Consider the following 13,783-nt stretch of genomic DNA (forward strand, 5'->3'; position numbering starts at 1 on the left):
TGGAAGAGAATTACTTCTCCACAACTGGTGATTAATCCCTATTCAATTTCATGTGTTCCCTCTGGTTCTTTTCACTAGGAAAGAGCTATTTCCAAAATCATCTCACCAACTACATAGACACTACAGCGAGAGAGAGTGCTGCTAGACTTTGTGTGCGTCTCCCAACAATATTATGCTTTAGTTTGAGACGCTTCAGCTTACTTGTTCCCCCTTCTTCTGAGATGCAACTTACCTATAAAACGAATTATTTGCAAGAGCCCAGTGTACCTCAATGAGGTAGCAGTCAGCTTTTCAGCTGCCTCACTCTTACGCTATGGAAAACAGAATAGTAAATAGTCCAGCGGGCCCCGGGCCATGCCACTTCTTACAGAGGGAAGACTTCCAAATGTGCACTCTACTCCTGCCTCGGCAATCCTCGGGGCAACTTCTCACTGATATAACTTTAACTATAGAGTAATGATGCAATCTGAGGGCTTTAATGGGCGGTTATGGCCTGCTGCCCGAGTTAACGCACAGAAGGAGGCACCAGCCAGCATGGTGGGATGAAGGCTTGCATGGGTAAATAAAGACTGCGTTCAACACACCCCAATTAGCTGGCACCAATTATGCCCAACATTTGCCATCAAGCTGCCTCCACGCACATATGTATAAATGCCTGCTGCGATCCAGGCCTAGATGTCACACACACCCAGGGCCACGCACAGGCAGACGTTTCACTAAAGTGCAAAGGGGTATGCTTTACTTCTAAATAATCGGCACATATTAGGGAACCGTAATCCAATCCTATTGCGACCATATACATTACACTGACACCTCGACACACTTTGATCATATGACTTAAACACAGTGTTCGGCGATGGCCTTGACTTTTTTTAAATGCACATGTATGTACCCTGGGGTCACATCATTTAATCCCATTGGAGCATGCAGAGCTTTTGAACACCACACATTTGGAGTGTAAAGATTGCTGCTGGGGAATAGACATACACCCATTTCAAAGTGCTTAGAAACCCAAGAACCATCACTCTTTCCCCGTTGTGGGCAGATTGGATTTCTAGCTTTTGTAGGAGGAGCCTCGCCGTGGATATGGTTGTAGCTGCGTTCCTTGCAGGCACGAGTATCGCACATTTGAATGCTCTCCTAAATAGAAGGGTTTCAGTGCACATTATGCACAAACATACACACTTTGGGAACATTTGTTGATTGTTATTTGGTACCTTTTTTCCTGGAACACCAAATTGGTTAGGTTTAGAAACACTTATTTGAATATCTGCTGAGCAATGTCTGTGGACCTATGGTCAGTCTTGGGGGCTGGGGGCTGTACTGCAAGATATCATAGGCCGGTCCGATAGCACAGCCAGTAGAGCGCTCGCTTTGACATCTGTGCAGAGCCTGCTGACGGATCCTGGCAGGGCCAAACTCATCCTTTCATCCTTCCGAGGTCGATAAATGAGCACCACACACCGTGGGTAATAATAAGCAGCTCCCTCAGTATCTACCTGAGGGTTCGTAGCGCTATATAAATGCTAAAATATTATTATTATAGGTGAATACTTGTGTCTGATACAATGGTAGCGGGACAGCTTTTCATAATGTGCATTGAAACCTTTCTATTTTGATGTTGACACAGTGGAATAGTTAGATGTGTCATCACCCTGTGACCTTTACTTTTTATATTGCAATTTTACTCTTTTTGTATTTGACATTTTAGCCTTATAGGCTGAGGGAGTAGTCATTAACATGGGATAATGACCCGCCCCCAAGTTATGGCCTGAGGGGAAGCCGACCACCATTGGTTGGGGAAGGGTCATATTACCTTAACCAGTAATTCCCACCCTGGAGTCTATAAGGCCGTAGCCACACAGTGGAAGTATCAATGCATGTTTTGGAGTTTCAGGGTGAAGTAAAATATGTTTGTAGTATTTGAATAATAAGATTGCAATTAAAATGCTTGCCTTATGAAGGAAGGGTTGGTTGAACAGGGCTGGCCTCACTTGAGCCTGCATCAGGTGTCATGTAGAAGTGTAAGCAATTGTTCATGTTTTAGTCTTCTGTTTTTTGTGAAACAGCCTTCCAGAGAGAGGAGTGTCTTGTTGAAAGGAATGTTACCTGGAAATTGCATTTGTTCTTTCCCAGTTCGCTTTTGAAGTCAGAATGTTCAGAATGCAGTCAATGTAGTTGTTGACCACACCCCGAACGTTCTGATTGGCTGAGAGGAGCACTTAATAATGACCTGCAAGTGCGAATAATGGTTAACTCATATATTGGTTTAAAAATGTGATGAAGAGCAACCTGTATAACCTGCCTGCATGCCTCTCTCATCCTCTTCACAGAGTACCACCTTCTGAATTCTGTCTGTGGGCGCGCAGTCTGGGCAGGGCACCCTTTCTAACCGGCGCTTTGGAGCTGTAGACTGTTCTCTAATGGGGTGTTCCCTTTTTTTAGTACCCAGTGCAAGGCATTTTCTTTGATACCCTGGGCAGCAGAAGATACCTTCTGGTTACCTGGCAACCACTGAGGCCGCCTTCTGATTGGATAGGGTGTTTTTGTGTTAAGCCTCTTTGCATGTTTTGAGCCCATTAAACTGAAATCTTCGTCCACTAACTCCAAAGAGTTTGGCTTCCTGTCAACTATCCCCTCCCTCCCATCCATGATACCCTTCTTTTCTCTTTCCTGGTGATATTTAATATATATACCAAATTACAGCATGTCGTTCCCCCATAGTTGATCAAAACCAATCCTATACATTTCTTTGGAATCTGACCCCTCCCACGTATCTCTGGGGTCCCTCCACCAGCACCATCCACAGATTGTGGCTAATTCCAGTGGACCACCAAACTAATTTTTAGAAAGTAGTACTGATGTGAGACAGATTTGAAGTGGTGCTTGTTCGGAACTCTTTGAAACGTCACTGCTCAGCCTGGCCTAAAGTGAGAGGGAGTGTTTTTTTGTTGTTGTTTTATTTAACTGTGCAATCCTTTCGACCTATTGGTAGGGTTCCATGTAATAATGTCCCCGCAGATATTTCTCCTGACAAACGTCGCTGTTTTTTGTGGAGACATTATTGCATTGAGCATGCGGGGGACACCCCTGCGACCCCCAAATTCTTTTTTTTTTAGTTTTTTTTTTAGAAAGGGTAGCAGGGGACATCCCTGCAACCCATCCCCATACATAATGCCACCCTATAGCGACATTATGTATCATTATGACGTGATACCGGGCGGTAGACCTGCGTCAGGGTAACTCAGAGTTCAAGTGGGCCTGACATACAACTGACTCGTCCCCATCTCTACCACTCCTTCATGGGTACCCACGCTAGTTTCCACTAAGGCCATTGCTCTGAAACGTGGCTTGCATACGGCTCTTAACCCCAAATGGAGACACTGGACACTCATGGGGTTTGTTCTATGGTTGCAAAGGCATGTCTGTTGTGCACGGAATTCAGATGGTGGTAGCCTGTGAAGAAAGTGAGCCTTGAGGAAGTCTTACCTCAGAAATGCATTTTTGTTGTGACGTGTCAATCCGCTACTACTTTTTGCATAAGTCAATGTTGACCATGTGTGTGCATTGGTACTGGACAGTGTTAGAGGGCTGATTTCTTCTTCCCGGCTTGTCTCCACAGCTCAAGAAGCTGCTTCTTTCTTCTCCCTTGACACCCCTGAGTGGTGAGCTCCCCAAGGAGGGGAGTGGTCGGCAGCAAGGTGGGCTCAAGTCCAGGTCCCAGAGACCTTGCCTTAAGGTAAGTTGTGAGTACTTTATGCAGCTGGCGGCCAGGGCCTAGAGAAGACTTGTTGGTTAAAAGTGACATGTCAATTCACACACACTCAGGAGACCCATCAATACTGCAGGCTCCTTCTTCAGTATGTTTTGGTGCTTACTTGGCATGAAATTCTGGTGGGCACCCAAAGTGCTAACATGCTGCATCTTGGTTTGATGCCAGAAGGGTTGCTGCCTCTCTGTAGACTTCTTGCTTCTCTTCACCACTCTCAGGGACTCTCTCTTTGCTTCTGCTAGGCTTTACTTAAATAATAAAATGGACGTCCCCCACATACAGCCTCTGCACAGTCTCCTCCCAGGTGTGACCACTAATGTTTGGTGTCGGGGGATTGATGAATGCATCTGGAGCAGGCTGGGGTGTCCATCTGCTCTTCTATACAGCGGCCTAGTATCCCCATCAACGTGCGTCCGCTCTACAGGCCCCCGAATTTCGATCCTTTCAGCCGACATCTCTCTTTGTTGACATCTCTTCTTCTGAACAATTTTGGAAGGGCCGGTCTCCATCACAGTCTCCGTACTTCACAACCCTACGCCAACCCGGTTTCTGCAAGATACATTCCACAAAGTCTTGCATGCCACCAACATCTTGGTGCCTCGCCCACCACAAAGACCTGCCCTTCATTCTCCTCTCCCTGGCCCGCTCTGCCATTTTGGCACAATAGACCACTTGTCTACTCTTTACATCCATGTCCAACCTGGGCTTCATCTGAAAGCTCCTGAGGTTTGTGAAATATCTCACATTTCCTCCTCTACCCCGTGCAAGATCTTCTCAATGACCCCTGATCCCATCCTCCCACCCCTCTGTGGCCCAAACGTGTGCCTCTTTTCTGATAGCTAGGTCCCTCTCATCTTTTGGCACCTGCACTGCCACCTTCGCCCAGTACATCCTCAACATCTGCAAGGCCCTTCTCACCAAACCTGCGGCCACTCACTAGTCATTACACCCACCAGTGCCCATTGACTCGACCACCACAATGGCCTACGCGTTGGTGTTGCCTGGATTCTGTGCTTTTGACGAGTGTTCACTGAAATGGGATATCTGAGCTTTCCCGATGATCAAGGCAGGAACTTTTAAAAATTAAAAGTGGCAATAGAAATTGAGGGTAAACAAAGCATTGGGAAAGCGGAAAGGCATAAAGGTGAGACGGCACTTCCATGTTTTAGGTCTGGTTGGAGGTTACAGCAGAAAAAAAATTAAGGCGGGACAGTAGGTTAAAGAGTATGAATTAAAACTCAGCGAGGAAATGCATAACGGAGCACTGGTTAAAAGGCGTAGAGCAATTTTGTCACAGAAGATTAATTCAGAAAGTAGTTCTATATAGCAACATAGAACCGAATTTGCCACCTGCCATATACTCCTCTACCACAGAACCCATCTGGCAGTAGCCGGGAGACTGCCTGTATATATTCTAGACACCTGCACATGGTCCTTACCCTAGCTGAATTATTCGCCCATGACCTTGCCCACCCCCTCATCATAGCTTTGTCTCCTCCTTCCATCGCATCACCCGTCTCATCCGTTCATTGTCTTGCATGAACCCTGTCGCACCCACCTCAGATTCTGATCATCAACTTGCATCAGCCATTGTAATGCCCCTCCCACCCCCGACCACGTGGATCTCTGGTCAGAAACTGAATCAAACTGTCACTTATTTTGCCCAACCAACTGCAGCGCCATTTTTGTGGTGGGTGGAGCAATACACTTTAACATGTTCCTTTGTTACCAGCAGAGGATTTTCAATTTGGAAGCAATTGGTGGCAGATGACTGTAGACACATCAGTGAGTGGGTAATTGGGAGTGGCTATTTTTAAGTACAAATGTGAGGTGATTGAGTGGCAGGGATGCGTAAAAAGCTCTGTGGTGTGTGGAGAAAAGTATTAATTTTGGTGATTTTATTATGCATGTTCTTTTGCTGCGTGTGCGTGTCTTTAAGCAGTTTTCCAGAAAAGCAAACACGTATTTTATCGCTGCTAGGCCATACAATAAACACATTTGTATACCAACTACAGCTGATGAGAAATTTGGATGAGCATTTAAATTGCAGACGGTACTCAGCCCCCCAACTTCATCCCTTTGCAAAACTGTGATCTTCGACAAATCATTTAATCTCACTGTGCAATTGTGTGCCACAATTGTCTGTCCCTAGAAGTGATTCAGTTTGCAGCCTCACTCCTGGTAGACTAGACTATAATGCAGCAGTATTGACACAGCCATCAATTATGACTTGTCTGTTTTCTTTGTTGCAAAGTGTTCACCATACAAAGACATGTATTGTTTCCAACTGCGTGGGCTGCCCTGCGTCTCTTGGTTACAGTTTCTGTTGCCGACTGTTGAGAGGAGTTTCAGTAAATTATAACTGATAAAAAGCACGTTTCGTGTCTTTGATGGTTGACGAGAAGCTATGTATGTGTTCTACTTCTTTTAATTGAGAGGAACAAATAAACGATCTAGTAGCTGCGATAGATTTTTTGTCAGCTGATGATAATGGGCATAAAGCCGAGATAAAGAGTGCTACATTTCTGTAATATTGTCTTCATTGCGGTGTCTATTACTTTTAGGTACCCGTTGAGAAAGTAGAGATTTAGAGTGGGGGCCACGTGTTGTATATTACAGTTCCAAAGTAATCACTGTCATGTGGTTCTATAATCAGAAAAGCTCCTCTTGCACTGGGTGCTGACTGATATGGCTATCTAGTCGGGCAAACCTTGTCAGGAGTTTGGAAGGGCCCCTTTTGAAAAAATCTTGTATGATTATGTCAAACGTGTACCATGTGTCCACGTTAAAGGATGTGAAGAACAAGTAAATAAAATGAACTGAAAATGTATCAATTCATGCATTTAGTATTTACATAGAAATCTTCATGTGTACAAAACACAGGCAGATAATGTTGAAACTAGTCCAATGCATTTCGTTCATAAGTCCATCCTCGGGTAAACATTCTGCAGATAGATAAATAAATAAATACTTAAACGGTCCATTCTAGGTAAGTAGAAATTGCATTAGCTGACAAATGCATGGCGATTGCCTCCTGTGTAATTGTGGACGTTGTCCTACATGCCTGGGTCTAGTCACTTATGGTCCAGTCTGTTTCGGACATAAGTAGACACAACGTTTATTTTACTTATTTACTTGTTTCCCTTGGACGTGTTTGACTCAAGAATATATGATTCTTTCATAAAGGGTCCTTCCAAGCTTCCATGCAAGGTTTACCAGGACTAAACAACAAATATCCTTATGTACTACCCAATGTCACAGTTGCTCTTTCGGTTACAAATATGTTAAGAAAAATACAAAGCAAAGCTTCCATTGTTGTGGCAAAGTATAGCTGGAGTGTCTGGCTCTGCAACGCAAGGGACCACTGGTGCCAATTACCTGTAATTTCTATTCATGGGGTCCCTCAAGGGTTCACCGTAGCACTTCCCTATATTAGACATTCGTGACTGATGTGCTCAATTCAGTATAAGTCTTCTTGATGAACCTATCACTTACTCATCCTTTGGTCCAAATTCGGTAATGCCTTGCTACAGCCCTGCACATTAAATGTAGTTTAAACTTTTGACCTTGTGTCAATTTCAGCAGTGCAATAACCCTCTCATTTGGAGTGCCCACTAAATTCCACCCCACTTCACTGCTGTAGTCGCACTACTTCCCAGAAACTATCCCTTAAAGTGGTTCCTCTAAAGCAGGGTTGTCCAACTCCAGGCCTCAAGGGTTTTCAGGATACCCCTCATTAAAATTCATGAGATAAATTTGCATACAATGATTCTAAATGCACGCAAGTATTTCCTCCTGAATATTAATTAAGGATATCCTGAAAACCCATTAGGATTCCGGCCCTTGTGGCTCGGAGTTGGGTAAGCATTACTTGCAATGCAGTGTCCTACCAAAGCCACAGGAGCCAGTGTCAGTCTTGCGATCCCTGCACCACTCACGCAGGTGCTTCTGTCCTGCAACCCAGAATAGAAGGACTTTGGTAGGTTCAGTAGACCATTCCTGCTACATTTGCTGATGCTGTTCTCTAACCGATGTGCAGTAATAGTCCAGTTGATGATTGCTTCGAGGTATCAAGCAGAACCTAATTCCACTGACTGTCCTTATTTGCTTTTTTTGTAGGTGGAGATCTCCCGGAACAGAAAGTCCACCTCAAGCCACGCGCAAGGCCGCAGCTGCATTGAGCTGCATAAACACCTTGTGTCACCCCAGCATGTTCCTATTGCGGTGACGGAGAACGGCGAGGATGGCAGCATCCACGGGTCCCAGGCCCGGGACATTGATTTGGGGGATGGAGGTGGCTCTGATAGTAAGGACAAGCTTCCTGTCAATGACAGTGAATCCAAGCAAACCCCTCTGTGCGCAACTGGCCCACAGTTTACATGTGAAAAGGAACAGCGGGCTGTGCTGGGGCTAATCCAGTACATGCACACATATTGCCTCCCACCCCGGAAGTTGCCAACCCAGGACTCGCATGGCAAGCTCCAGCAGGGCAGTAATATCATCAAGAAAGCCAAGGTGCACACCCTGTCACAGAAGCATGCCTTCTCTGGGAAGGCAGCCTTTGCTCGAGCTGGCCCAGCAAGCTGGCCACCTAAAAAACTTTGCTCTGAAAACTCCATCTTGAAAATGCTGCTTGCACAAGATCTTGGGAGTGACGTCAGCAAGCCGTACCGACTAGTGCAACCAACCTACACATCGCTGCTCAGCCCACCCAAGTGCAAGTCCTCTATCTCTATTCAGAGGGAAGTGGAGACCCAGAGGAACTGTGCACCCAAGGCCCAAATGCAGAGGCCGGACAAAGTGCCACGCAAGCCTTCTCCTGTTGCTCAAAGTGACTGCAGAGTTGCGCGGCGCGACACAAAGCATATGGGGGGATGTGGGCCAGCCAAGTTGTCTCCAAAACAAGAGAACACAATCTATCCTGTGCGTCGCTCTGGTCGGCTCAACCCAGAGCTGGGTCAGTGGCTTACCTTTACAGAGGATGACTTCTTGGACGCTTTGGGTAATGCAGATGTTGGACTTTGTGCCTCACCACGGGTGGTGAGCAGTGAGGAAGAAGCAGAAGATCTGAGAGCTGCCGAGCACCTACTACAGGCGCACCGAAGGGATGCAGGTAATGAGTGGGGAGGAGAGGATTGGGTTACAAGAACTAGCAAGAGTGCCGCTTTCTTAGGGTCACTTTATTTATTTTGATTTGTTTATTGGGCATTTGTTAGGCACCTGTACAACAGAATAGTGTTTCAAGGCAAAGTGGGGAGGGAGCAAGGGGAGGAAAGAATAATGGCAAAAGACAGAAAATATACAATTGTGGTCCTACTAGGCCTTATGACATTCCAACGTGCACGTGCTGTGAAGAGAAGTGCAGGAGAAGGGGGTGGGGGAGCAAGGTATGGGCAAGTGCCCATGAGAGCCCGGCCGGGAAATGCCGAGGGTGCCGGTGGGGACTGCTGGCTAAGTGCTAGGGTGGGGGAATTCCACGGATGAGACGCAAAGCCACCCAGTACAGGGCCCGCAAGGGCAGTGCTGGGGTTTGGGGGTGCTGGTGTAGACTGGACGGGGCCTGCTACCTGTGAGATTCATGAAGGTCCAGGCCGCCAGTCTCAGTGGCAGTGAGGCGATTAGCAGGGAAGGGAAAGAGGTAGAGAAAAACAGAGTTTTGAGATGTTACTGGAATTTAAGGAGGTCCGTCTCAAGTCTGAGAGGAGCAGTGAGGCTTTTCCAAAGGGGGCACCAGCTGAAGAGCGAGACCTGCTCTCCCCTCGGTTTGGATAGGCGTTTGACAAGCTGAGAGTTGGAGTGAGAGGAGTGCAGGGCTCTAGCAAGGAAGAGAAAGTTGGAGGTAACATAGTCCAAGGCCCCAGAAAGCCTTGTGGATGATGCAGAGTGTCTTGAATTGGATCTTTGCGGCCATCGGGAGCCAGTGGAAACATGTTTGGGCTGGAGAGATGCAGTCCCTGGGCTTGAGGCCAAAGATAAGTCTTGCAGCCCTAATTTGGATTTGCTGAAGGGGGCATAGGGAGGAAAGGGGGAGATTGCGGAAGAGGCTGTTGCAGTAGTCCAGCCTAGAGAGGACCCCAGAGCTCTGGGAACATTTAGCTTGTGGGGAAAGGTGAGGAAAGGTAGACTACATCTGGGGAGGTGAAGATAGAAGTGGGCCTTCTTGGTAATGTCCAAGGTGTGGGTGGTGAAGGGAGAGGGAAGAGTCAAAGATGACCCCAAGGTTTCTGGCCTCCACTGAAGGCGAGGGTGGAGGGCCCAAGGAGGGTGCCCATATGGTAGGAGGGAAACAGGGCACAGGTGTCCCAATCAGAAGGATCTCCATCTTACTGGCATTTAGACGGGTGGTTGGCTGCACACCATGCCTGGATAGCCACCAGACAATCGGGGATGAGAGAGGAAGAAGAGGAGGTAGTAGAGGAAAGTTTGGAGGAAAGCTGTGTGTCATCAGTTTAACACTGGAAATGAGGAGAGAAGGAGGGAGATCAGGTGACCAAGAGGGTTAAGATAGATATTGGAGAGCCATACCAGCTGTTGCACTTGGAGGCAGGTTTCATGTGGATCCTCATGACCGGGGCAAAGCTCTCGAGGGTGTTGGAGATGGCGAGGAGCAGGTTAGCGAGGACAGAGTCAGGGGGGGAATCAGAAGCGGAGGTTGGAGGGGGAATGAAGGTGGAAGCAAAATCAGAGACTGACAATCACTTCATCGGTCCAATGACGGCAAAGGAGGATGGCAATGCGGGGGCTGAGAGGGGGGGGCGTTCAGATAGAGGGCCGAGCGGGCCCCAAGCTGGAGGAGAGGAGAGAGTGGTCAGACCAGGAGAGGGGGAAGGAGGTGGTGACCAAGTTAGAGATGGGGACATCTCCATCTATGAAGACATTCACAGATGAGGGCATCGAGTGTGTGTCCGGCTGAGTGGGTCGGACTGGAAGGAAGAATAGTGAGAGAGAGGGTCGCTTAAGGTAGTGTCCCATTTTGATAACCCTGTCTGCAAAATAGCTAGTGGGTTTGCTCTGTGGAATAGCTCCAGCAGCCAGAGGTTAATACTCCTTGACCTTTGGTAAGCCAACAGTGAATAACAAACCAATTAAAATCTATCGAGCCGGCGAAATCATACATCTGGAAAATGACTGATGAAGAGCAAAGACTGCCCCTTTAATATGGCCACAATTAAATAATCCTCCCTCATGATATTTGTGCTCCCTTTTTAGTATTGGTGCAACAGGGCACCACTTGGCATCAGTGATCACTCGCATTACCCTTCTCTGAACATATTCAAAGCAGATGTGCCTATTGCCAGTCTACCCTTGTGCGGGGCATTACGATAAACCTTTAAGGATGCCTCGTTTTTTGCAGGCGAACATTAGGGCTCCGCTGAAGCTTTTATTACTCTGAAATAGTCAGACCACCTTTTCAATCTTCTTAAAAATGGTTGCATTTTGGGGGTTGGTAGCTTGGCTACATTAACTTGAATACATTGGACATAAGTGCTTAATTGAATGATCTGTAAAAGGAAAGCCCTGGTGGGCAAAGTGTTATGCTTGTGTTGTGCTGTCGCCCAGCCACGCCACCCCCTGCACACTCCAATAGTATGGGTTGGTCTTCCAAAGCTGGCTTATCAAAATATTTGATGATGCATTCGTTTGCAACTCTTTACAGACTCTGGCCGGTCACTGCACGCATTTGGGGGTGGAGGTGAAGGAGCAGGGATAGAAAATCTTGCAACAGCTACCGAGTGTTGGGCAGTAAAAAGCGACTGTAGGCAGCAAGCGGTTTCTCCAAGCATGAAAAATAATCTGCAAGCCACTGGAGCCTTCGGGGGTGCAGATAGAGGAACAATAACATCTCTGCAAATTATCTCTTCCTCCGATACTCTGCATGGACTGTCATTCCTTGCCCACATTTTAAGGCAGTGTTTGAGTGGAGTGGTATTTTGTTGCCCGGCATCGATAGATGAAGGCTGGTATTTGTCAGTTAGGGGCTTACCACAATACCGAGTTACCACCGACAACGCCCAGCCGCGGAGGATCTGTTGTCTATGGTTGTGTGGGGTGTGGGATGGATTTCCCTGGCACCCATTTCCCAATGAAACCCGCAAAACGAGCAATGGTCATTTTGCACAATGTCGGTTTCACCTGTGTGTATTAGATTGGGTGTGGGATGACGTTAAAAGTATTCCTAAACTAGCCCCCAAGATCCATTGTCCATGGCCTGTACTGGATCAATCTATGTGTGTGTTGGTTGCGTGGTAATAGATTGTAGGCAGAGGGTCTAGTAGCTGAACTAGCCCACTTACTCCAACCCTCATTCAATTGATTAGTGCTGGCCAGGGTTTGCTTGATTGGGCAGGTGAGCGGGGGAACTCAAATTTCTGAACACACTGCCAAAGCAAGCACGAGTTGATGATGCCGACATTGCCGTATATTACCAAGACCAGATGTTCAGCCATAAGGCCACCTCATGCCAGTGAAATAACCAAAGGTCTGCAGTGCACTACCGCATATTGTGGCACCACCAAAGAATGACCAAATCGGCAAGCTTTAACAAGGCTGTGCCACACATGGTGAACCAAAAAGCGAGAAATAGCCAACAAACCAACCATATCATGACAATCACGAAAGTAGAATGGACACCAAATAACCGGGCTGCTAGTGCATGTCCAAGAAAGGGTTAAAAGTATAGGAACCGTAAAAGCAAATCAAAAAGCATGCCAATGAAAGGGTGAAGGCACTCGTGCCCCTGCAAAACCTTTTAAAAAGCACCAGCCAGTCGAGTTTTGTACACAACCGTTCTGTTGCCAACCCTCGCCAAAGAGCATTATGGAATTACTATAGAATTCATATCTCCTGCTCGCCAAAATCTGTCAGCGCTAATGTGTTCATAAAATCTTGTAGACTTTGATGAAGACCAAATGATGATCGCATGCAAAATTCATCTGGCAGGTCCCCAGTAAATATCTCCTGTTTTAGTAGAGCAGTGTGGTGGGCATTATATTTACTTGCTCACCTGCTCTTTTACAAAGAGATTCATTTTGAGATTCTGTGGCGCGTAGAATAGTCATTGTGTGTTGGAACGCTGAACATAACGGGCAATACGCAAAAGGTGGGTGAAGCCAATTGGGTGTTGATATTGTTATTTTCAATTAGAATAGCATGAGTGGCAAGATTTTAATACAATCAGCGATTAATAAGAATCACAGGATGACCTTGGGGGACACATTATACTGAGAAATATGAAATCAGTAAATGTGCGCATATTCTTATCCACCGCATGAAAAGTGTTGCGCAAGCTGGGATGCAGACGCAGAAATAAAGAAATTAGAAGATTGACAGTGGCAGGTTACAGGTTGACTTTTGGCAACATTCTAACAGCAAATGAGTAAAGGGGAATGTCAAGAGGTGCTCAGGGAAACAAACTGCGGGGTGGGAAGGCCGAGAGATATGTGAAGACCTCAAGGCAGTACGTGAAGGTTTCGGGTGTAGGTGATGGAGTGAGGGGAAGTTTAAAATTTGGGGAGACTGCAACAGGAAAGGTGCCATGGACACTAGCGGGCATCTTCCACGAAGGTCTTACTTTTGCCATTGGGAAGGGCTAGATGGGGTGACTCGTGATAGGGTCATAGGGGAGTGGATTGTTTTTCGACAATTTGGTCCTTCGGTAGGTTTGTCCAAGACAAAAAAAATGCACTGATTTTTTTTTTTTAAAAGATCCTGAAAAGCGAAGGCGATGCTGTAGCACCTGTGTAGGGTATCATCCACTGTAGTGTAACCTTTGCAATAGGGTAGTGATAGAATGGTGCTAAAACAAGCACTCATGTGGAGCACTCATGTGGAGATTGGGATGAGTAATGTGTCCTGGGAGGATAGCTCAGGGCAGCGTGCGCGTCTTGGAAGCAAGACGACATGAAGCAACACAGGTTCGATCCCCGGGTCCGTGCTTAGAAACCTCTGGGTGTTTAAGCGCGTTATAAATACGTAACTAAGACAAAAAAAAAACACAATGACGCAACTAAG

General features: G+C 46.7%; 1 protein-coding gene across 2 annotated transcripts in view; it reads left to right on the forward strand.

Moving 5' to 3' along the window:
* Window positions 1-13,783, forward strand: part of PPARGC1B (PPARG coactivator 1 beta) — a 203,063-nt gene that overhangs the window by 143,305 nt on the left and 45,975 nt on the right. For both annotated transcript variants that reach the window (XM_069651407.1, XM_069651408.1), the window contains exons 4-5: window positions 3,623-3,739; window positions 7,892-8,885. In XM_069651407.1, the coding sequence (XP_069507508.1) occupies window positions 3,623-3,739; window positions 7,892-8,885 (1,111 nt within the window). The remainder of the gene's footprint in view (window positions 1-3,622; window positions 3,740-7,891; window positions 8,886-13,783) is intronic.

This window comes from Ambystoma mexicanum, chromosome 3p (genome assembly GCF_040938575.1).
Source record: "Ambystoma mexicanum isolate Mex_15411 chromosome 3p, UKY_AmexF1_1, whole genome shotgun sequence".
NCBI classification, from domain to species: Eukaryota; Metazoa; Chordata; class Amphibia; order Caudata; family Ambystomatidae; genus Ambystoma; species Ambystoma mexicanum.